Consider the following 25,365-nt stretch of genomic DNA (forward strand, 5'->3'; position numbering starts at 1 on the left):
TGATAAATTACCGTCAAAAAGATTCGTTAAATGATTTAGAACTTAGATCAGCTTCATGAACAATGTAAGCTGTGTTTATTATATGAACTTGTTTGATAAGCAAATATATTAAATAACTGTAGTGTACTCACCAAATTTGTTATGTTATACCAATAAGCTTTTAATTTAAAAAAAAAAATATTACAGAGCAAAAATTTTTTTTGTTGACATTTCAATAGAGCCAGAAGAAAAGACCGAGTGTTAACCTGGTTATCAAGGTAACTTTGGCCTCCGGGTTTTAATCTTATTTGTGGAAATGAAAGCAACTGAAATATGATAATCAATAATCTATTCATTTTTTCATTGGATACTTAAAATTGTGCAAAGTAACAAGTTAATGATGTGAAACGGTACCAAGCTAAAGATACTAATTCTTAGTTATCAAAAATAAAACAACTGTATGTAAAAAATAGCTTAAATTCTAACTTTTTACTTACAAAAAGAACCATGAGGGCAAATAGCGCTTTCCATTGAATATCGTCTCATCTTACTATGAAGGCAACCAACTTCTTTTAAGCTAATATTTAATTGGCATTCATTATAGCATTCCTAAAACACAAAAAGCATGAATGAATTTAATTTAATTTAGAGAGAGATATTCTGTCAGCATATTTATTTAATAAAAGGATCTAAAAATTAGCTCATTAAATGTCATTAAATTAAAGATAGATATCATAACGTATTTCAATTTACAATTACTAAGCATTTTCTGACGCAATCCAGTGCCATTAAAAAGTAGGCATTCCAGATCATATATTGTTAAAGAGATGGAATCTTCTAATGCGCGCATATTGCTTAATGAATAAATAGCGAAATACCCATTCTTTGTGATTAAGGAATAAAAAAAAAACAATTACACAGTAGCGAATAACACTACGAAATCATTTGCAATAATTAAAGGCCTATAACAACACAATTAATAAAGCAATTTGTCTATTTATTATTATTTGTTGCCCTTCCCTATGGTTGCAATGTTTTCAAATAAAACAAAAAACGTTTTTTTTTGTAGTTCATCTCATCAGAATAATAATTAACCGTATTGAGAACTTAGCGTCATGATAACTAATGCTCATTGTTTTACTGCTTCTCAACAATACAGAAAATTAAATTATATTATATCGCTGAATCATTCTACTACCGTCTAAATTTTTATCTTGATTACTCCCCTCCTCCCCTGAAAAAAGGATGAAAGATACTTGCAGCTTGCAAAAAATGTAAAATCTAATATTGTATATCACGAAAACCAAAACAAAATAATATTACGACGAAATCTATATAATGTTAATTTATATAGAATCTAACCATATATAATGCAGAGAAAACGGCGAACTTTTTTATTTGTCTTATATTCGAAATTTACGCCAAATAGCAATAGATTTTCCTAGTTTTCTAAAGTTCGGAACAAAACAAATGCCTGTCAAAATTAGAAAAATTAGCTGCAAAATTAGAAAAATTACTTCGGTCTATTCTACCACGTTTACGTTAATCATCGAGTTTTATCTGAGATAACTAATAAAAAATCTTTTGATATTCGTGAAATAAACACTTTTTTCTCTCTTAAATCTTTTCAATAATCATATATATGGGTCATTCTCACAAAAACAGTCATTTTCATGTCCCCAGTATATTTTATGTTTGTTTTACAGCTATATATATATATATATATATATATATATATATATATATATATATATATATATATATATATATATGAAGCACACTACAGTTTTGGTTCTATAAACATTTCCTCATTATTTACTGTATTCATTATTCTTCTTTAAAATTAAACCATTTATTCTACTTATGTTATAAGGATAATGTCAGCAAATAAAACTTCAGAAACAAAACAAACGTGACTTATTCAAGAAGCCCAGCAAACAAAAACAAAAGTAAGGAAAAAGATTAAAAAATAATCGAAGGAGATGGTGTATGTATGATATTTTGGCGAGAAAACGGCTGCGTTATTTATGAGTCTGCGTGCTCAGTTGAGTCTGTCACCAAAGATAAATAATTTGGAGAAATGCTAAATTTAAACATAATTTTAATGAAAACTTAACAAAATTAAAACCATAGAAGAATAATTGACCAAGTAAAAGCTGAAGAAAAACGTAAGGCAGGTTACCGAAAAAAGAGATAAGTAAAGTAAAGAAAAGTAGAGAAAAAGAACAAAGTATCGCAATGGTTTCGATGGTAACGAAGTTTGAGATGACCACGATTTATTTCTTGAACTTCAGTTCAGTTCAAATAGATAACAAAAATTACTTTGAGCGTAGATTGCATATTTTAGGTTCGCCAGAGCATGAACTTTTACAATCAAGTACGATGATTTCGCCACAGAAACTCCCCCTCCAAATTCCGGAGGTATGGAGCTAGGGAATTCTGAATTTCACACGTCTACCACTCCTGGTGAACACTTGAGGTTGAGATTCTGATTTTGAACAGTTCAAAGGAATGGAAGTTTCCGAAAAGGCAGGCTTGAGACGATCTATACTTATTGTAGTTGTGCGGGATCCAATTTTCAGAGTGAAATGTTTACCTTGTCGAGAGAGTACCTGGAAAGGTCCGTCGTATGGAGGGGTCAACGGAGGTTTTACCCAATCTTTTCGGATGAAAACGTGAGTAGAATCTTTTAAGGCGGGATGTACGAAACAGGTTTGACGAGAATGATCAGAAGCAGGAACGGGTGTAAGCTTTTCCATTGTCTCCCTCAAGTGTTCAATGAAAGTAGACTCTTCAATGGGTTTTGTGAAAGGGTTAAAAAATTGGCCAGGTAGGCGTAAACCTGTGCCGTAAACCATTTCGGAACAGGAACTTTTCAAGTCATCTTTAAATGCTGATCTGATTCCTAGTAAAACGATAGGAAGAGTCTCGGTCCATCGAAGTTTGTTGTGGCACATAATACCTTGCTTTAAGGTTCTATGCAGGCGTTCGATCATACCATTTGCCATAGCATGATACGGAGTGGTACGTATTCTTTTTATTCCCAGCATGGACGATAGATTGGCAAACAATTTTGACATGAATTGTCGGCCTTGATCACTTGTTATTACAGCTGGCACTCCAAACCGGGAAATCCAATTGGTAACGAAACATTTTGCAACAGTTTCAGCAGAGATGTCAGAGATGGGTATGACTTCAGGCCATCGAGTATAGCGATCAATGCAGGTTAGTAAATAACGATAGCCTTCTGAAGGTGGGAGAGGTCCAACCAAATCAATATGGATGTGTTCGAACCTATGATCAGGTAACTTGAAACTCTGCAAAGGACTGTTAGTATGTCTTTGAACCTTCGATTTTTGACAGTTTATGCAAGAACGTGTCCAGTGAGCAATATCTCGGTTTATTGATGGCCAGATAAATCTCTGCTTGATCAGTACTTTAGTGCTATTGATACCTGGGTGTGAAAGGCCATGCAAACTGTCAAAAATAATCTTTCGATGATTGACAGGCACGTACGGTCGCACAAGGTCGCTGGACACGTCGCAGTAGAGGAAAACGTTCGGCTGAACTTCCATTTTCTGTAACTGAAGTGATGAAGATGAATTTGTCAATAGGTTCTGTAGTTCCTGGTCATCCTGTTGAGCTTTTGCAATATCTTCCAGATTTGCATTAGCTATTCAAATATCGTTTATCCTAGACAGGGTATCAGCTACCACATTGTCAGCTCCAGAAACATGCTTAATGTCTGTGGTGTATTGGGAAATGTAGTCGAGTTGTCGTGATCGTCTTGGCGAACAAGTATCATGCTTTTTCCTAAAAGCGTATACCAGTGGACGGTGATCTGTGAAGATAGAAAAATATTTTCCTTCGACTGAATCTCTAAAGTGTCGTATGGCAGAGTAGATGGCTAATAATTCCCTATCGTAGGTACTATACTTCTTTTCAGCTGGAGTTAATTTCCGTGAAAAGAAAGCAATAGGTCGTGTGCGCTTGTAAGACTGCGCCTAAGGAAACTTCTGAAGCATCGACTGTAATGGAGATTGGATGAGCTGAAGGAAAATATGCCAATGTGGCTGAATTGGCGAGGTCACGCTTACACTTTTCGTACGCAGATATAGCTTTATCAGTCCAATTTACCAATCTATTATCATTTTTCTTAGAATTTTTAAGAAAATCATGAAGTACAGCTTGGGTTTGTGCAGCATTAGGAATGAAACGACGATAGAAATTAAGCATTGCCAAGAATCTTCTTAAGTCGGATATTGTTTTAGGTTTTGGCAGGTTTAAAATAGTCTCAACTTTAGCCGGGAGTGCTTTAACCCCTTCAGGTGTGATTAAGCATCCCAGAAAAGAAACAGAGTCTTGGCCTAAGATACATTTAGAAGCGTTTAAAGTTAAACCGTGTTCGGCCAATCTTTGAAATACGAGTTCAAGGTGTACTTTGTGCTCTTGTTCATCGGTGGAGGCAATTAGAATGTCCTCAAAATAGGGTATACAGAAATTTAAACCTGATAATACTTGATTTATAAAGCGCTGGAAAGTTTGGCCGGCATTTCGTAGTCCAAATGGCATAAATACATATTCGAATAAACCAAATGGGGTTGTAATTGCTGTCTTTGGTATATCCTCAGGGTTAACTGGAATTTGATGATACGCTCTACTTAAATCTAAACTAGAAAATATCTTCTTACCTTCAAGCATTTGAGTACAGTCCTGAATGTAGGGTACGGGATATCTGTCGGGAATAGTAACTGCATTCAATCGGCGATAGTCGCCACATGGTCGCCAGTCACCATTCGCTTTTCGGACCATATGTAAAGGACTAGACCATGGACTTTTAGACGGGCGTATAATTCCCAATGACATTAAATAAGAATATTCTTTTTTAGCTGCTTTCAGAAGTTCCGGTCGCAATCTTCCAGGTCTGGCAAACACAGGAGGGCCTGTAGTCTCAATGAAGTGTGAAACTAGAGCATTTTGTTTCTGTTTACCTAAACAGCAAGAATTTGTCAACGTTGGAAACTCCGCTAAAATTTTCTTATATTCTGTCAAAAGCTCAGACAAGGTAGTTAAATTAAAAGTAAAGTCTTGGTTTTGAACTCGGAACCCAGATGACGAAAGTTTCGTATTGGCATCAATCAAACAGTTGTGTCGAGCATCGACCAATAAATTGAAATTTGTTAAAAAGTCTATACCAATTATAGGTTGCTTAACGTCAGCAACAATAAATTTCCATCGGAATTGGCGTCTTAAGTTCAAATCTAAATCTAATAACTTTGTTCCATAGGTATGAATTTCTGTACCATTAGCAGCATACAGGTGAAGTGTAGGGTCAGCCTTACAACACAACTTATGTTTTGGAATAACGCTGACATCAGCACCTGTATCGACTAGGAATTTGATATTAGTCTTACGATCGGCCAGTAGAATTCTGTCAATCTGGCGATTGTTTCGGCCGTTAGGCAACCGCCTTTTTAGTTTTCCGAATGTTTAGTTACGTCCCTGGTTACAGTTCGAAATTTGCATGGACTCTTGCATTTTCTTGCTGAGGCTCCGAAATTGGTGTGGTAGAAACAAAATTCATTAGAAGGTTCAACATATTGGCGTCTGAACGGAGAACGTCCGTTGCGTGACATTTGGCGATTAAAAGATGGACTTCTAGACCTATGAAAATTTTGACGATTATGTACTATTTCCATCAAGTTAGCAACTTGTTTAGACAACTCTGAAATTTGATGTTCCAAACTTGGATGTTTCGGTGTAGGGTCTGGCGCTGTAGTAGAGTTGACTGAAGTTTGAGGAACAAACTCTAGAATTCGGTCAGCCATAGTTGCCAAGTTATTTAACTGTTCACTAGAAGCAACCAACACTAATTTTATATTAGCAGGTAGTCTATCAAGCCACAGTGATTTTAGTAAATCATCGCTGAAATGCTTTCCTGCTAAATCTCGCATTCTTTTTAACAGTAAAGATGGGCGCTGGTCGCCAAGTTCAACACCTTGTAATAAAGTTCGTAATTTTGAAGTTTCGGTTTCCGCATAGATTTCTATGAGTCGTGTCTTCAAAACGGAATATTGATTACTTCCAGGTGGACTGATAATCAGGTCTTGGATGGAATCCAAAATATGAGATTCAATGGCGGCAACGACATGATTAAATTTTGTGTCTTCTCTTGTAATGCCAGAAATTTCAAATTGGGCTTCGATTTGGGCAAACCACAATTTAGGATTATTCTTCCAAAAAGGTGGAGGTTTGACTGCTATTCGTGATATTTCCGATGCTGGTACTGCTTCTGAACTGTTTTCTTCCGGCAATGGCATATTTTGAAGTATTCTGGAAAATTTCAATGGATAATTTTGATGTTGGTCAATTGCACATGTGAAGATTTCAATCCACAAATGTAACAGAGGCGCTAAATCAACACCCTCTGTAAGTAGACAAGGCCTTCAAGAACGGAAGCATGAGTCATCAAGAGAAGTCCTACTCGTTCGTAGCGAACTGGAAGTCGTCGAAGCTTCTATTCTGCTGTATCGCCATTACTTTTTTTTCGTGAACGCGTGGATTTTTATCTTTAACGTTGTTTTAAACGATAATTACTTCTAGCTAACTCCATTCAAAGGGAAAGAAAAGCGTCTTTTGACAATAAAGTAAGTTCATTTGTTATTTTTATTTTTAAATATTTGCTATTTTGTAATCTTTTTGATTGTTTATGTTACTTTGCTTAGACTGCATATTTTATTCGATGAGTACCAAAGTGAGTGCTCTGCTACACAAATTTTACTAATTTAAAAATGTGGTTATTAAAATTAATATAACATTAACTAATTTTTGGTTATTATTAATATTAACTGATAAATTCAAATCGAAAAGTTTGTCTTAATTTAACACTATATCTTAGATTCCTGTTGATTTGTTTATGTTTGAGAAATTGTATTTGCAAGCTTTACAAGTCTACGTTTATTACGTTAAGTTAAAATGAATGGTTAGTGAAACATCTATAAATACATTTTATGCTTTTATAAAAGCATTATGCTTGTTAAACACATTTTATGCTTGTTACAATTGGTTACGAAAATTGAATGATAAAATACAAAGCAATGATAAAATGCATTTTTAGGATGAAATTTATTTGAGTTCAAAAACAAGATAAATAAAGGTTTTTTCCAAGAAATAATAAATGGTATGTAATTACAAAGTATAATAAGTTGCAAAGTATAATAAGTAATCAATAAATTTATTTAGATCTGCACTTTTAAAATGTTTACTGTAATAGCTCATTCTTATATGAATAGAATTAGTTAGTATAATGAGTGATCTGTTATAATTAGTTAGATTAACTAGGTTTTTTCCAAGAAATAATAAATGGTATGTAATTATAAAGTATAATAAATAATCAATAAATTTATTTAGACCTGCACTTTTAAAATGTTTACTGTAAGTAGCTCATTCTTATAATTAAAATAATTTTTTCTCAAATCCCAGTCAAATTATAATAAATTAACCCTTTTCTCTGTATTCATATTTTTTCGTTTAATAGTTTGGCTGAATATCTATGAAAAGTAAGATAACTTGATAATCATGTCGAAAAAATGTCCTTCCGTTACCAGTTTTTAAATTTGAATTTTAAAAAAAATTATTAACCGAAAATCTCTGGTTTTAACTTAGTTAGTTTATAATTTGCTTCAAAGAGTTTTAAAGTCTGAATAATATTCATGGAAAAAATGTGTTAAATTTTTGGTTACTATCAAAAATGCATTGATTTTGTTAGTCAAACTGTTCTACCATAACAACCTCAATTAATCTTATATGAACTTATTTTTTTCAATATAGTATTACTTAAATATTGCTAATTTATATTGATGTGCTTATTATTATAGCAAATAATTTTAAATTATTTTTGATCTCTCTTATTTCAGATTAATCTTTAAAAATGCCTTTTCGTTGCTGTGTTCCCAATTGCAAAGGCAACTATGACAGTTCTTCGGAAAAAGTTTCAATTTTTAAATTCCCTGAAGTTAAAGAGCTCTGCGACAGGTGGCTAAAAAGTATACCACGAGAGAATTTTACTCCATCCAAATCATCAAGAGTAAGTTTTCATTTCAATACTAACATATATCTTATTAGAGAAGCATGTTTTATTAGGAAACATGCTGTTATAATTAGTTAGATTCCCTAATTCATAAATGTAAACCCTAAAAAATTACATAATCAATTTAAATGATGGCTCAAATTTAAAGAATATGCAATAGATGAAAGTTTCACAAATCTTGTTTGATGGTAATGCATTCTAGTTCTGCAAAACAAAAGAGAGTCCTCTTAAAATTTTTAAAAAAATTTACTTAGAAAATTTAAAAACTTGCATGGAAAAGTTAGAAATTGTTTAAGTTTAGAAACTGCATCAAAACTTATCTTTTGTTATACTATAAATTACTGTGGAGTACAAACAATGTAATATTTAATTTTGAATGGTGATAATTTTGTATATGAACTGTACTTTGTTTTACATTTAATTGTTTTTTCGATAAATTGACCATTGTATGTCAATCTCAGTATTTATTTTCACGTCATTTCCTTAATTTCTATAGTTTTTTGCCACAAATGTGGCGGCCAGTAATTTTAACCATCTTGGCAGAAACGTGCTAACCTTTGCTATAAAATTCCTTGATGAAGAAATTCAAACAAACAATATAAGTTTTTAACTATTTAAAAAATTTGATTCTGATGGCTTGGAACTTTTATTAATAATATTTGCATAATGAAAAGAGCATTATGAATTGAAATACTGTTTGTAAATATTTAAATTTGTATTAAAAATTTCCTTTTTTATTTTTCAGGTATGTGAATTACATTTCCATTCCCATGATGTGGAAAGAGAAACATTTATTTACGACAGTAAAACCGGGGAAAGATTGTCGACTAGTCTGTCGATTATTGACTTTAAAGTCATCCAAGTTTGGAGAATTTAGCATAACACAATTTGATATTGATGTCACAGAATGTCATGAGCATATTTCTGAAAATGTCAACATACCTATCACTGATATTGATATCACAAATTTAGATGATAAACTACCAATTTTTGTATATATGGCTGGGTATTGTATTTATCAAATATGTAAAAATTTGAAGTGTGTTTCTTGTGAAAGTCAACTGACCATGGACAAAGAATTGGCAGTTGATGATTGTTATAAATTAATATCTTCCATGAACAGGGGAAGTTTGAAATTCCCTAATTCTAACGTAATCAGAATTGTGTGCTTTTCGTATGCAGTTGCAGAAAAACTTCTTTCACCTTTGCATGAAAAACAATTTCTTGCAGTTAAACACCAAAGGCTTTTCATGACAAATTTGATTATGAACTTATTAACAGATTTTGAAGTTTTTAATGATGTTGATGTGTGCTCATCAGGTCACGTTGCTGAGCTGATCGTCAAAAAAATAATTTGGACTACCGCTAACATGTTACTTAAAAATTATTGTTCTAACAAGAATGATGTGGTTAAAAAAATTTCTCAAAAACGCAAATTAAGTACATTGGAAAAACATTAATATAAATAACATATAAATAAATAAACATTACATATAAATAAATTTAATTGCAATTTGATTCTTTTTAAAAGATTTACTTTTTTTACTTCCAACTTTTTTAATATATTGCATCCCCTTTCTTTAATTTTGGAATGTTGCATATTTTTAATCATTTTATCAAAATATGCTATCAATTTCAAACTTTTGTTCATCGAATTTTTATTCATATTATTTAGAAATGCTTTTTTTTCAAATTAGGGACTAAAAATGTCATTAATACTACATTTAAAAATTCATGATCTAAAAGAATTAAATAATATTCTAATATAGTATTTGATTTTGATTAAAAAAAAATTTTTTTTTTAATTTGTTGTGTAATACAAGCTTATGAAATTTATAATTTTCTTTTCACTTGTAGATTGTTTTTGTATAATATATTTTCAAATCTATTTTATTTACTATTATCATGCTATAATTTTTGTATAATTGTTTTGAAGGACTTTTTTAACATTGCATAAAAAATTCAAAATTATATATTTTATTTAATGAAAATTTTTTTCAACCAGGATAAAGAATAGGTTTTTATATTTTATGTATTAAAGTCCTTAAGAAAATAGCAGCTTATTTGAAATCATTATGTATTTAATTTTATTGAATTGGTTATTAATATTTGTAGGTTATATTCATGACTATATTTAGAAGTAAATTTTTCATTCCATTTTGTGAATAAAAACTTGTGTGACTAGTTCATGATGTATTTAAATTTCATTAATGTTCTGTAAATAATTTGACTCTTTTATATAGCTTTATATTTTGATATTTTTTGTCTAATAAAATAGTAAAAATACTCTATCTTCTCTATGAGTCGATAATTCTGTTTAACAGTTGTGAACTACAGTTGTGAATGTACAAAAAAATTAAAATTTTAAAATGTATGATAATTCAAATTTGATTTTTGGAAGTTAAACATTTTATCTTTACTTTTAATTAAATAGGTTATGTACAAAAAATAAAATTTAAATTTGTAATAACTTTTTTTAAGTGTTTCACCCTATTTAAAATCAATACTAAATTAATTTGGTTATATAGTTATCTATCAGTAAATTATGTTCACTAATAGAACAGTTAACTGCATTGTGGAATAAAGCTTCCATTCTATGACAAAAAACGACAAATTTAAATTATGTATGAAATAGATAAATTAGAATTTAAGAATATTAAGTAAATTATTTGATTTTGATTGTATTAATTTATTTGCCGTATTTTCGATTTGCTAATAAAATTGAGAGAATATTAATAAAATTTACAAAGTAAATAAATTACTATTTATTGAGTGATTATATATTAAATTTGTCAAAAAAAAAGTTTTAAAAAATCACATCACGTTTCTTAAAATTTGTTAAAAATAACTATTTGTGATTCATTAGAAAAATAAATTGGAAATTGCATAAAATATTTCCATACAAAGTTTCAGTTAAAGGAAAAAATAATTTTTACAAAAAATATTAATTACGATCTTTTTTTAATATTATTAAATTGAAAGATGTTGTCTTTAACCATTTATGGAAATGTTTATTAAAAAAATATTATAAACTTGAAAATAACTTTTTCTCGCGAAAATCACATAATGGTAATATCTTTGCTCAACGAGAAATTCTTAAGTTAAGCGTACATATTCTCAGCCGCTGATGCAGAGAGGAAAAGCGACGGACTACTATTGATGACTCATTCTTCACGCGCTCAGGCCTTGTCTAGTTACAGAGGGTGTTGGCTAAATCCACACAAAAACCGGGTCACCACTTATCTTTGGCGAGAAAACGGCTGCGTTATTTATGAGTCTGCGTGTTCAGTTGAGTCTGTCACCAAAGATAAATAATTTGGAGAAATGCTAAATTTAAACATAATTTTAATGAAAACTTAACAAAATTAAAACCATAGAAGAATAATTGACCAAGTAAAAGCTGAAGAAAAACGTAAGGCAGGTTACCGAAAAAAGAGATAAGTAAAGTAAAGAAAAGTAGAGAAAAAGAACAAAGTATCGCAATGGTTTCGATGGTAACGAAGTTTGAGATGACCACGATTTATTTCTTGAACTTCAGTTCAGTTCAAATAGATAACAAAAATTACTTTGAGCGTAGATTGCATATTTTAGGTTCGCCAGAGCATGAACTTTTAGAATCAAGTACGATGATTTCGCCACAATATCATTCATAAAAACAACGATTTTTTGCATCTAAGGTTAATTTTAAAAAATATCTTCCTTAGAAAAGCTTAATTGCATAGTTGGTATGGTTAGTACATTGGTTAATACATTGCATATCTCCCATATAGTAAACTACTGTCCGTACAACGATGTGGTATGCCAAGTATCGTAATATCGAGCTTATCTACTCTCAGCAAGCAATGCTCTACGAATTCCGGCACACATGAAGAAAGTGACAGACGAAATTCTTCCAAGCTCGTTGCTTCAGAATGACGCTTCGAAAAATTTGGCCTATTATGGTTCCGATTTGAAAATGCAGTTTTGGTGCTTAGTATAATTCCAGCCCAAACGATCAATCCTAAACCACCGTAATGGTTACGATTGGTGGTCATGGGTAATCCATGTAGAATTCCAACGTGAATCAGACTGCAAGCTAAACCTGGATTCCTCGGAGAACAACCCATTGTAACCACCTCCAGACTGATTGCTGTGAACAGTGAGTTCCCGAGAGTAAAACAGATATGACAGACATTTTATTCCAATATTTCTCTAATGTTTGAACACGGATTGCCTTGATGCTGTAGTACCCGTGATTACTTGGATGCGGTGCTCTCATTCGGCTCTAAATTTGACATTGACACTCAGTGGTGGCATGTACTGTAACGTCTGCTGACATTTCCATCTTAATATGAAACGCCTAGCCTAGAGATGAAATGTCGGGCAATTTCACGAACACAGAAACCGTCCACCGTGTCATAAACTATTTGGTTATGACACTGAATGACTTACAGAAAACTTGCGAACAAATTTACTTATTTGCAACCATACCTTATGAACTCCTCTCTTACATTTTCGTCATTGTGACGTACTATCGGCGTCATCTGTTGGTTCCCTGTAATTTGCCTCGTAATTTTGAAGATCTGCGTGATAAATGTACAGGAGAAATTTTTACTTTACAATTAACTTTTCGTGGGATTCTAAAGTATTCTTAAGTTATGGACATGAGTACAGATCGTAATCCACAGATCGTAATTTTGACCTAAACTAGAAAACAATCAATCTCCAATTCATAACCTCCAGATGTATTGATTTGCTATGGGAACATGGGAGGCTTTGTGACTAGACAGATTTAATGTGCACCAGTTACCATTTACCACACAAGGAGTCCATGACTTGCGAGGATGGCCAATCAAGTTATCCCTTCCGCTATAATAATTCTTTGCCTCTTTGACAATTGTACAAATTCCTACAAATTACGATAAACATATAATATTTTAATAATCTTGTAGTTAGACATAGCATAGATGTTTTGCTGTATGATCATAATATTTTTTGACTTAGTATCCTTGCTTCTTTAGAAAAACAGACACGTCTGCTGTTTGTTTCAATTGAAAATTTGATAAGAATTTCTCGTGTAAGCATCATTCATGTTTTGATAATTTGCTGTGAACGAAATCTCTTCAGGGCAATCTTTTCAGGAATCCACAGTTGTAAGAGCATTCAAAACCTTGCCCTTCTTTATGTGGTAGCTAATATACCATGGCAGTATAAAGCAAGAAATTGAAAAAATTATGTTTTCCGGGTTTTTCTAGTGTACTTAGAAATTATAAATAAATTTACATTTATTTCCTTTTCTTAAATCCTTAATAGAAACATAAGAAACTATAGCAAGCGAAATGCACAGTTGTAAGTGGATGTGGTGGTTCATTAGCCGCAAAAGTAAATGGCAAGAAATTTGAAAAAATGTATACAATTCCTGTTTTTCGAGCTCATGAGAAATTAGTAATTAGAAATCATAGAGTTAATAACGATACTTTAATGTATTTCATTTTTTTTAAACTATTAAATATGCATTAGAAGCTACAACATGACAATTGCACAATTTTAATTGACATTGAAAAGTTTTCACATTTCTCAGTCTTTATGAGTTTTAAGTATCATGCGCGAGGCATCAACCCATTTTCAATATTCTTTTGCCAATTTCTTCCTTTTAAATAAAGCATCTATTCTAAACTCAAAATAACTTGAAAATAAAGTTAATCACTATAGCGGTTTTCTCCCAGCTCTAATATGTATATGGCTAGAAAAGAAGATACTTATTATTTTTACTTACTGCATTATTCATTGGTCCCCTGCCTCCTCTTTCTTTCCACCTGGATATGTAATCAATGCAATTAGTGTCATATGGATATGGAAGAAGTTTCTTCACCACCTGTAAACAGAGCAAAGAAAAATTAAAACCATTCTATGAATGGGAATTGTATCTCTGGCTTCACCTTTGTCTTTCTCTACTGGTACAAAAATTGATAAAATATGTTAAAGCATCTGTACACACAATCATTTGAAATAAATCACAAAATTCAATGTAAAATAAGTGCATTGTACCAAAATATAGAAATTTAAGAGTTGAAGCCTTAAGCCCAATGTCACATTTACACTTAATGTAAAGTGACAATCTAATCTTTAACTTAACCTAAGCCGTTAATTTTTCTTTAAACCTTTTTCCTTCTTTTCCCCTCCAATATAGCAATTATATTTACTTTAACTTTCTTGTTGATCTCCCTCATGGTCAACCCGGTCATCGCACTTCCTGTGGGGAAGAATAAACTCCTCTTTCTTTTTTACTTCTTTTATTTTTTAGGGATGCTTACCAACCAATCTCTTTCCTTTAATTTTTCAAACTCTCCTCCTCTTTAGATTTAATTGGCTGTAACTTTCCTGGTCCTACACCAGTTAACGAATTTTTTAAGTCACTTTTGATACATTCTCTCTCTAACCTCCTTGCTTGTTACTTTTTTTTCTCCGAGATGCGGATTTCAGTCCGTAATTAATTATTTTCCCAACATCCCAATTTTTTTAACCTAAAATATCAATGTAGAATCACTAAATTCTTTACAATTTTCAATAATTTAATGTTCTTCATATCAACCCTTTCGTATCTTTAAATTTTCTTCGTAAATCAGTAATTTCTGTAAGTTAAATGATTTTGTATTTTTCTTATCACTCTTCAAATTCACCTTTGATTGCGAACCTTTATATTACCTTTTCTAATTTACTCTTTGTTACTCATTTCTCCGCAAAAACCTTGTCATTAGTGAAATAATATCTCTAAATTCATATTTAACTATTTTTCTTTGTGTGTGATTACGTGATTTAAAAAAAAATAATAAAAATAAATTCAGTTGCTGTTATGTGAATCTTCAATTCGTTGTTTGTTTCATTAATTTCTCCTGTATGTGGTGAGTACCTTTTTATCGTAATGGGCACTTACTTAACTCTCTTTGGAAACCTTATATTGACTAAATTACATTGAATGATATATTTATGTCTGGATATAGCATGTCATTATCGTATTTATCTTTAACCTTTAATTTATTTTAGTTTCGCCCTTATTCCAAAATTTTGTGATACCTATTTATCTAATTTTTTCAAACCTCACACTTTGTGACCCTTTGCACGTAATGGGTTATTGTTATACCACGATAGCATTGCACTACTACTTTCCTTAACGATCACGTTCCCCTTAATTTAATTACCTTTTATACTATTTTCGGTCTTAATTTTATTATTAAAAAATCAATCATTTAACTATTTCTATCATGGCTATGTCCAAATGCAAGTACTTTCCAAATGATTTCAGCCTATCCATTTTTAATACATTAATAACTTTACTAATAAATTAAACTGTAACACCCAAGAAATTTATTTGTTGGAAATGCATGAGTTGTCGTCAGAGTCGAACGAAACATGCAATATGCGAGCAGTAAGCAAGGACCACAATCTTGTCCATGAGCAGAAGAGGCCTGCCCACACCAAACAGTAAATCCAAGGTCCTCAGCGCCAACTCGTCTGTAGCCAATGACTGGGCCGCGATTCCAACACCGCTTTAGACTCTTGTTTGGTGAATCACCTGATGGCTGTTGGCGTTTTTCTGGTAAACAACACGTTTAGAATTTTTTTAAAGCAACCTTCCTTCTCTCAATTTTAATAATATGATTTGGAATGCTCATTACCTCGAACCAGTTTCAATAAAACCAATTACAAAAAAAAATTTAAAATAATAATTAAAATAAAAAATAATAAAAGGTGCAGAATATCGGAGAACGCTACAATTGGCTTGCAATCACAGTTGGATTCTAGGACCTGCCTAGTTGAAATTTATTTTTCCTTGAATTCTATCTATTGCTCGTTGGTATATGGACAGGACTTCTTCAAAGCACTCTGTTTAACTTCCAAGCGTTATCCAAACTTCATGATTGTTTCATGGTAGTTAACGCATTTGATCATCTCTTTGCATGTCTTGGCGTGATATCCGATCTCGTTACAATGGAAGCATTAGGTTTTATTGCAACTGGTTATTCTGATAGTCCTTCCCCATGTGCCCTAAATGATTATATCGATAACATCTCAGTGCTCTTTGGTACTCTTTGACGCCGTGGCTTCTTCAGCCAAGGTTTAGTTTTACACTTTTAATGATTTTCTCTAAAAGACTTCGGCTCAGGTGTCGTAACTCATTGGACAAGTTTTTGCGTTTTGATTAGGAAAAAAAACCTCGAATTTTTTTCCCCTGAGATCTTTATTACTGTGCCTCACGAAATAATCAAGGTTTTCTTTTATTAAGACCTCTTCAACTTACAGTTTTTCACATTTTTAAATTTTTCAACGAAGTACGTAGATAATTATTTTATAACTTATGAAGTTTTCAGATCATGATTTTTTTCTTACTTATCAGTAAATTTTAAGTCTTTCAAAAGTTCGAGCGGCTGACTATAAATCAAAAACGAAAATTAGTATTTTTGGGCCCCCTGTGGTAGAAAATATAGCAGTAAGCATGTAATTTGGATCGATTGCTTTGATTGCCATTTGAAATAATTCTGAAAAAAAATTATTAAACTTAGTTTAATTTATTATATTTATGAACTTAGTTCAGTTTATTGCACTATATCGTAGTATTGATAAATGCCGATTAAAGGTAAGATAATATTTACCTAATGCGAAGAGCATACCTTCAGATAGTTAATGGCATAAAAGTATGAGTTTTAAAGTATAAATAGAGTTACCTTCTTTAAATGAAAAGTATGTCGTTGTGTTTTCAAAGATAAAGTGAAGCCTTCAATGTGAGGATTGACAATGCGGTACGGATTGTGAATGGATATTAACCCTTCAGGAGGATGATGAAAATACATATATTCCCTTTCATCAATGGATATATTGAGAACTATAGCTGAAATAATTGAATGAAATATAATAAATAGCAAACGAACAGTAATATGCTTATTTAATTTTTAAAGCATAACTTATCAAACTAGGTAAAACACAAAACAAAAAGCTTAATGTAATTTATTACTGTTAAATGATATTATTTTCCATTCATTTTTTTGTTGTTCATGTATTATTTTTCTTTTACTTGAAAACCATCAGGCACTTTAAAAAATCTTATATATTTGAAAGATACTTGGAACTACAATGAGCATTTTAAAATGCATAGGTTGTTCTCTAATTTACCATTCTCTTATACATTCTTAAGATTCGTGTAAGAGCGAAGGAAATTTATGGCCATTAGGATTTGTTTGCTAATACACGCATGAAATATCGAGGAAAGAGGAAGAAAGTAAATGGTTACAAACTCTTACCAATATTTCACATCTGCCCGTTGTTCAATGCCATCATTTATGAAAACATCTCAACCCCAGTTTTTAAAACTAATGTAGCATTTTTAGGGACGAAGTAGCAAAAGTTGAAATACATCAAAAACTACGCATCGCATCAAAAATGCATCAAAGTATCAAATTTTTAGCTTGAATAAGATTTTATTTAAAAAAAAATGTGTCACCATATAAAAAAAAGGATTGAGCTAGAGCTACGATGCAATTCCCTATTTACTCTCTTTCCCATGGCTACCGACTAGAAATAGACATTCTCAAAAAGAGCTCAAAGACTCATGTGCACACATAAATATTATTACGGAAAAGGATGTCACAGTTGATGCCAGGATATCAGGTAATTAAGGCCTTCAAAAACTAAAACATTCAGAAATATATATTTTTTGGGAAACAGTATGGAAACAGTACAGTTTTAAAAATGGGAACTGAGTTTCACGTACACACATAAATATTCTAAGGGAAAAGGATAGAGTTATTGTCAAAACATCACAATAATTATGTCCTTCAAACTTCAAAAACTAAAAGCGTGAGAATAAAGTATATTTTTAGTTAAAGTTGTTTCAATAAACAGTAGGGAGAAAAACAGTACACCGTGAATAACTTTCATTCTAATGATCTGTGTTTCATGCACTCTAACTCAACTGTTAATAGCTTGAAAGCCTTACCGAAAATATGATAATTAATTAATTTAAACGAAGTACCGGATATTAATTTTGTTGAATTTTTAAACAACAAAAAAAAAGACTTATTTTGACAAAAATAAATAAGTATTCCAGTGCTAGTATGAATTGAAGCACCATACAGTACTCCAACCATTTACCACTTCTTAAATTCATGGGTATTATCAAAAGTTGAGCACTTTTGTGCACTCTAGGTGAAAATATGTGAATTGAGAAAGACAAATTTTAAGACAAAACTTTGACTAAATAACTTCGAACTAAATGCACGGGTTTGCAAACGGCTCCAATTTAGAAAATGGTTATGCTTTTTTCTGTTTTCTGTGAGTAGGTTTCAGTATTTTTTGCAGTAATTTTGGAAACTTTTGAGTGTTACCGAATGTTAGCGCAAAAATTCTCACTACATTACATGATATAACCTGAATTTCGTTAGGAAATTTGTTAGGAAAGGACCTTTAGATTGCTTAATGTAAAAATACTTCTCTTTTAATTTTTCTTATTTTTTCAAATGTTCTGTTTTCCTAAAGTTTAATTTTTTTACAGTTCCATATTTTTCTAATCTGGATGTTCATTCATTTAGACACGATAACAAATCTACAAAATATGCGTACCTGAAATTATAATAACTATATATTTTATGAACAAAGTAATCTTTGCCTTTAGAAGAATATCAAGTTTAAGTTTGTCAAATTTAAGCAAGCGATTAATATTAAACAATGCTGGACTTATCGTCTATAAAAAGAAAACTCTAATAAATCAAGGAGTTTTACTTCAAAATAATGCCTATTCAGATCACCTAAGAAGTAAACAGTCAAGTCATCAATTATTCGATAAAATTTACCATTAAAATTGAACATCATTGATGGGTAGTGCTGACATTGTTGGACAATGCTGATGCTGGCTATGTTATCAATGGTACGGATTTTATAGATTTTTCGATACAATTCACGTTCGAAGAAGTAGTAAGTGTTTAACTTTCTTAGAGGTTCTTATTACTTGGAATTGCATGAATTTCTAACTTCTGTTCATCGGAAACCATTTGCGGTTTCAGTTGCCACTCATAACATAAACAATACCTTAAACGAAAGATAGCTGCTTTGCGCACACTTGTTTACCGTACTTCTTAAATTTGTTTTAATAGTTATCTCCTCAATGAGGAGCTCTTTTAATTGCTCTTTTAATTGCCATTTTTAAAGCTTTTCTGAACAATATTTTGGCTGGGAATACAGGCTGGTATGATTTCATAACATTCTATTTAAAAGACATTTTCTCTAACATGAACTAATCTTATTTAATTTAGAATCTTCAGCTCCGATTATTAACTAAGTTAATTTTCACTTTAAAAAAGGTGATTTGTAATTCAGTGTCAAAACTTTTTGTTATGCCTAGTGGGAAATAGCTTCAAAATGTTTGGTAAACAAAATTTCATGATACGAGGAAAGAAAAAAGTTATATCTTACTCCCACTCGAAGTCACTACACTTGGCTTTGCATTTGGTCTTCCAAAAACCGTATTCAAAGTCCAACAGCCACTCAATAAACCAGAGTCAGTTGGTGTGGAAACACTTGACTTTTTGAAGTATGACAGGCTGGAAAGAAAAAATAAATTCGATGAAAAAAAGTACTAATAACACATTGTATTTTAGTACTCGTATGCATATAATATATTCAATTATTCCAAAATATGTATTCTATTAAAATTTATTAAATTTTCTACGTGAAACAGTTCAAAATGGTAACATTAAATTTTTTGATCTTTATAGATTCTTCTTTCTTTATCGAATTTTTTTGAAAAATTGAGTTATCCAAATATGACGTTTAAAGCATTTCACAGGTGGTAAAGAAACGGAATATTCTTGCGGGGGAAGTGTCAAGCAGTTATTTCAATGAAGGGCCCCTCATCGAAGCATTTGTTTAATTTAAATAGGCAATACAATGAGAATTTAGAGCCCTATTCTATTCTTATGGTCGAAGTTGATCCTCGATTCCTGTCAAAAAATTGCAACATTCGCTGACGATTGTCTGGAAATTAAGATACGGTATCGCCGGTGTGATCTCCTAACTTTGAGCTTTTGCGGTGAGAAAACAATTGCAACACTTGTTCCTGTTTGAGAGTCATTTCGAGGTTAAAGAGTAACTTGATGTAAAAATTGGATAAGCTTTCACAAGAGCCAGCATTTTTCGAATAGCACCACGCTTTGAGAGAACTGTGATCCAAGCTAGATTTACTATACATTATAGTAACGAAGTACAAATGCAACTCTTTCTCCCTCCTGGATAATCATTTAGAAGCTAGGGTGCGACTTACTCCAAAAATGAGATACACTTCTCAAGTACTTCTTATTTAGAATGCCCCATCATGCTGAGAATCATACTTCAAATAAGACCATTATTATTATGGTATCAAAAAGTAGATTTTAGGTCAAATCTGTACATTGAGATTTACTGACTGTCAACCGCGACTTTTGAATAATAATTGCAGTCATAGATGGGCATTTGTCGTTCAGAATAATGAATAAAGAATGATGAATAATTATTCAAAATCTTCCTGAAAAATGAATAAAGATTTATTCATTAGTCAGAAATATTTTGAATAAAGAATAAATCGCTCATTATTCTTTATTCTATAGTCAAGAATAACTGAATAATTTCACGGGTCAACAAAAGTGGCCACGGAATACTCTATGATTATGACAACTACAAATAAAACATGCATGGTAATAAACTACTTGTAATTATTTCAAAAGTTACAAGTAATGATTTCAGATTAAAAGTGATTATGACTACTTGTAATCACAACAAGACGCGATAACAGGTTACAAGTGACTGAAATCTTTTATTTTAAACGATCAATGCAATCAATATGTACTATTATACGTAGTAATTTTTACCAAATCTAACGAATGATTGAATATAATTATTATAACACCATTACTTATTATAAATAATACGTTGGACAATGCGCTATTACCCAACACATTATTCACTATAACACTAGGGTATGTGTAATAAACAAAAATGATTACCAATGTGTACGTAGACTTCTATGTTGATTGAAGACACCAAGTAAAAAGTATTAAGCAAAAGTAATACAAGTAAAAGGTATCAAAAGAAATATAACAAGGAAATAATGTAATAATAAAAATAATTGGTTGGAAAAATCATTATGTAAAATTGAATAGTTAATATAACTGTATTTTTCGTTATATAGTTTATTTTGATTTTCAAATGGAGAGAATCGACAAAAAATTTTGAAAAATGATGCATGTTTAAAAAATTATATGAAATCAATGAGACAAAAATAAGACAGTTATATTTATCAATCAGAAAAGGATAAAATAAAGGCATAACATAAGAAATCAGAGAATTAAAGTGCAGTAATCATATTAAAAGAAGAATCAAAGTCAACGTACACAAAATGGCGAAAGTTAATATAGCGAAAACCTATAACATTGATATCTCAATAACAAAATTAATGTCTATAAATAAATAGCCATTAGATCCGAAAATTATGAAATTGAAAAAAAAAATGCATTTACAAAAGAAAATAAATAATGAATGAAGTTATTAAAATTAAAGAAAGCAAAATTAAAATTAGCGATAAGAAGAAATGTAAAAATAGCATTGAGAAAATGGCGGTCGTGTACCATAAGCCTAAATAATGGAACATCAGAAATTAATCGCTTAAATAAGAAAAAAATAGCCCCATCAGAGGCCGGAAAAGACTCACCAGGAATGCCTAGGAGGGTTACATATTATAATTTATAGAAATATCCAATGAAAAATTATTGGGTTTTTAAATGGAAATTTTTAGGCTACTTCAAAAGAAATGTTACTGTTGTAGAGACAAAACTGTTCTCTGCTCCACCGACTCTATAAGCAGCCCCAAATTACACAAATAATCCGCAGTAATAGGCTGAGATGGCTGGGTCATCCATGGAGAAGCCCAGAAAATAGCGCCATGAGAATCGTCACCTTTAAGAACCACGAGGGGTCACATCCTAGAGGCACACCCCTTACTAGATGGCTCAACGACATCGAAAATGACCTGAAAACCCTAAAGATCAAAAATTGAAAGGGAGTTGCCATAGATAGGAGGCGCTGTCATTTGTTTGCTGTTGAGGACGCCAAGGCTTGCAAGGAGCTGTTGTTCTGACAAAGAAGAAGAAGAAAAAGAAGAAGAAGCGTAAATTTTTGCAACTACAACTGCGTCTGTTTTGATTTGAGTCTTTTTTTTTATTCAGATATCTTTGATTACACTTAGGGGCCATAGGATTCTCACTAAAATATAAACGGAATTTTTTTTAAATTCCTCTTTTATTCTCTTTTAGTTTTAATTCTTCTTTCTGACTTTGATGGGGATATCTCTCCTTTCTTTTTATGAGTTATATTCGTACCTGCTATATCTAGTATTATGAGAATGCACTTAAATTATTTTTCGATGTAAAATATAAATCACCAGCCTTACCGCAAATCAAAGGTGCAAACTAATTTCTTTCCTGTTTTATGTGCGTCAAGGTTTCCAAATCGATAATAATTTATCAGTAACTGGTATAATTTATAACTCACTGGTAACATTTATTACTAATTGTTAGCTCTTTTAATGTTTAAAAATTTGAAAAGTTTCCCAGTTTACAGTAAAAATGAACTAAAACACGTGATGCATGAGTTCTATTCGGCAAACGTTTTGAAGCGTTTCGGCAAACATGCTAAAGGGGCTGTTTCAAACACTTTGAAAATTATATATTTTATTTTATGTTCTCATTTTTAATGTAAATTAAAATATTTGCAGCTTTCTTTCCCAGTAAACTTGATGAATTGCCTCTTCCTCAGGTGCTTTTTTTAATATTGAAGTCTGTTTTTAGGAAAAAATAAGTTTCTTTGAGATTCGGCAGAGTTAATGTTTCAAACGCTGTGTTCTCAACTGAAATTGTATTTGAGTTTTTCGAAATCGTTACATTATTTGGTCGCATTCTCTTTTATTAACTTCTCTAATCTATTAATCTCTAAATTTATCCTCTCTAATTCCTAAAGTGATTCTTTCTCAAGTTCAGTTTTTAAAAAAATTTATTTACTTACGATCTGACAGGGATTCTTCATCAATCCGAGATCTATTTTTGCGTTTTCTGATTCTAAAGTAGCATTTCGTAATTCTAACTCCATGTTTTTTTTTTTCTAATTTCCTTTAATAATGTCCTTCTTTTCGTCTATTAATTTATGAATTTGGCATTACTCTCGCAATTTTTTTTTCATAAGTAGGATTTACTACGATCGCTGTTTTCAAAACATGAAATCTTAAGATTCTCAACAGCTAATTCAGCGGCAATAAATTGTAAGTCTGCCTTCCTTACTTTTAGCATGGTGAGCCATTTTTTACAATAATATGAAAACAGTCCCAAACAGGGTTATTCACATGATTTTTCTTAGGAAATCAGTTCGTTTCTTAGCACCTAGTGCACCAAAGTGATGAGCATTACAGTATTTTAAGCAGATGTATTAATTAACATTTAAAAACAATATTTTAAGTAATAAGCAAAATGAAAGGGCTCTCAGCAGCATAATATATATATATATATATATATATATATATATATATATATATATATATATATATATATATATATATATATATATATATATATATATATATATATATATATATATATATATATATATATATATATATATATATATATATATATATATATATATATATATATATATATATATATATATATATACATACATATATATATATATATATATATATGGATGGTAGAGAGTCACGGTAAGACTTCGAATGGCATTATAAAGTTGAATTATCAGAGCTGTATTGCATGGGTTGCTACTCAAGAGCGCAATCTTTAGATTTGCACCATACATAACCCGTCAATTTCAAAGAATAGTTGCAGTACTGATAAGAAGCAGATTAAAATATAAGTTTTTGTCATGCATGTTGATCTATGTTATCTAGAACTAAATAAAAAAAAAACTGCCATGTTATGAGTAAGTCTGGTAATATATTTTACCAGATTTTAAACCCAGAGAAATAATAAAGGCAATGGCATGAAGTTTGAAGTAAAAGCGTCGTTTCAACCATCAGTGGCCAGTCTCAAAGAGACATTTCGAAATACTCTATTTTAAAAAAAGTGATATTTCTTATTTTATAAAGAAAATAATAGTAATATCTAAAAATAAGTTTAAATACTTAGTTTTAATTTTTTCTATACTGTGTGAAAACTGAATGCTGCTGGAAAGTGATGATAGCTCAAAAAAATACCCCATGAAAATTTAAAAATTGCAGAAAAAAGCTAGATTTTAATTGGTACCCCCCTCTCAAGTTCTTAAAGTAAAAACGTTCTTGTACACATGCAAACTTTGAATTTTATATATAAAGATGTATTGAACAAAATTAAGAGGCGTTTATTAATTAGCACCCAGTGTTGGATTTTGTTGAGAGCAAATCAGACTGAAAGTCACGTAGAACAAACTGAAAACTTAACTTTTATTTACATCCAAAAAGAATATAAAAACAATAAGATGTTGCCAGCACAGGAAACTCAAACTATCTAACTAATCTCGAACTCAAACCTCAACATCCTCCCCACCCTGGTCGACCTCGAGGGGGATGACCAGAGCTACCGGACGGGTTATATTGTGACCATTCACTCTCAGCTCACAGGATCTTATTTTTCCGTCTCGTCCTTCATGCAAGTTCACCACTCTAGCTTTCTTCCACATGTGACGTGGTCGGACATCTTCTTGTAGAAGTACAATATCGCCAATTCGGATGTTAATGATATTGTCCTGATTACGAACTTGATGAAATGACCGCAATTGAAGCAAATATTCCTTAGACCATTTTTTCCAAAAGCAGTCGAGTAAGTCCTGCTGCTGCTTGTAGAATTTTCTTAGCTTTGTGTTGTTATTTGGGCTGGATGGAATGGCCGTTAGTTTCCGTCCTGTCAAGAAATGGCTTGGTGTTAAGGCTGTGGAACTGTCATCTTCGTATATCAATGGTCGGCTGTTCAGAGCGGCTTCTATTCCAATGAGGGCCGTGGACAGACCTTCCTCGTCAAGAAGTGCTCGTCCGAGTACCTTTCGTAAACATCGCTTGACAACTCCGATTAGGCGTAGCGTTGTTCGTTTGCGTTTAAATATTACAAGTTTTTCACTACCGGTAGCCATTCCAATTCAGATTTTTGACGAAAGTAATTATAAAAGTTCAGTATGACTTACCGAGTTATTTCGGCACCAAAATGTTGGATTTTGTTGAGAGCAAATCAGACTGAAAGTCACGTAGAACAAACTGAAAA

The 25,365-nt window shown here is 31.4% G+C and overlaps 2 protein-coding genes across 2 annotated transcripts in view; one reads left to right on the top strand and one right to left on the bottom strand.

Moving 5' to 3' along the window:
- Positions 1–25,365, bottom strand: part of LOC107436604 (uncharacterized) — a 124,343-nt gene that overhangs the window by 26,306 nt on the left and 72,672 nt on the right. The window contains exons 18-21 of the mRNA XM_087152683.1: positions 19,511–19,638; positions 16,771–16,934; positions 13,824–13,922; positions 477–588 (exon numbers count right to left, since the gene is read on the bottom strand). Coding sequence (XP_087008809.1) covers positions 477–588; positions 13,824–13,922; positions 16,771–16,934; positions 19,511–19,638 — 503 coding nt within the window. The remainder of the gene's footprint in view (positions 1–476; positions 589–13,823; positions 13,923–16,770; positions 16,935–19,510; positions 19,639–25,365) is intronic.
- Positions 6,487–10,359, top strand: LOC147802210 (THAP domain-containing protein 1-like). Its single transcript, XM_087153349.1, has 3 exons — positions 6,487–6,626; positions 7,896–8,065; positions 8,814–10,359. The coding sequence occupies exons 2-3, from the start codon at positions 7,910–7,912 to the stop codon at positions 8,943–8,945; spliced, it is 288 nt and encodes a 95-aa protein (XP_087009475.1). The 5' UTR covers positions 6,487–6,626; positions 7,896–7,909; the 3' UTR covers positions 8,946–10,359.

Source organism: Parasteatoda tepidariorum, chromosome 10 (assembly GCF_982258835.1).
Source record: "Parasteatoda tepidariorum strain Cologne lab strain chromosome 10, Ptep-v5.0, whole genome shotgun sequence".
In the NCBI taxonomy this organism is placed as follows: domain Eukaryota; kingdom Metazoa; phylum Arthropoda; class Arachnida; order Araneae; family Theridiidae; genus Parasteatoda; species Parasteatoda tepidariorum.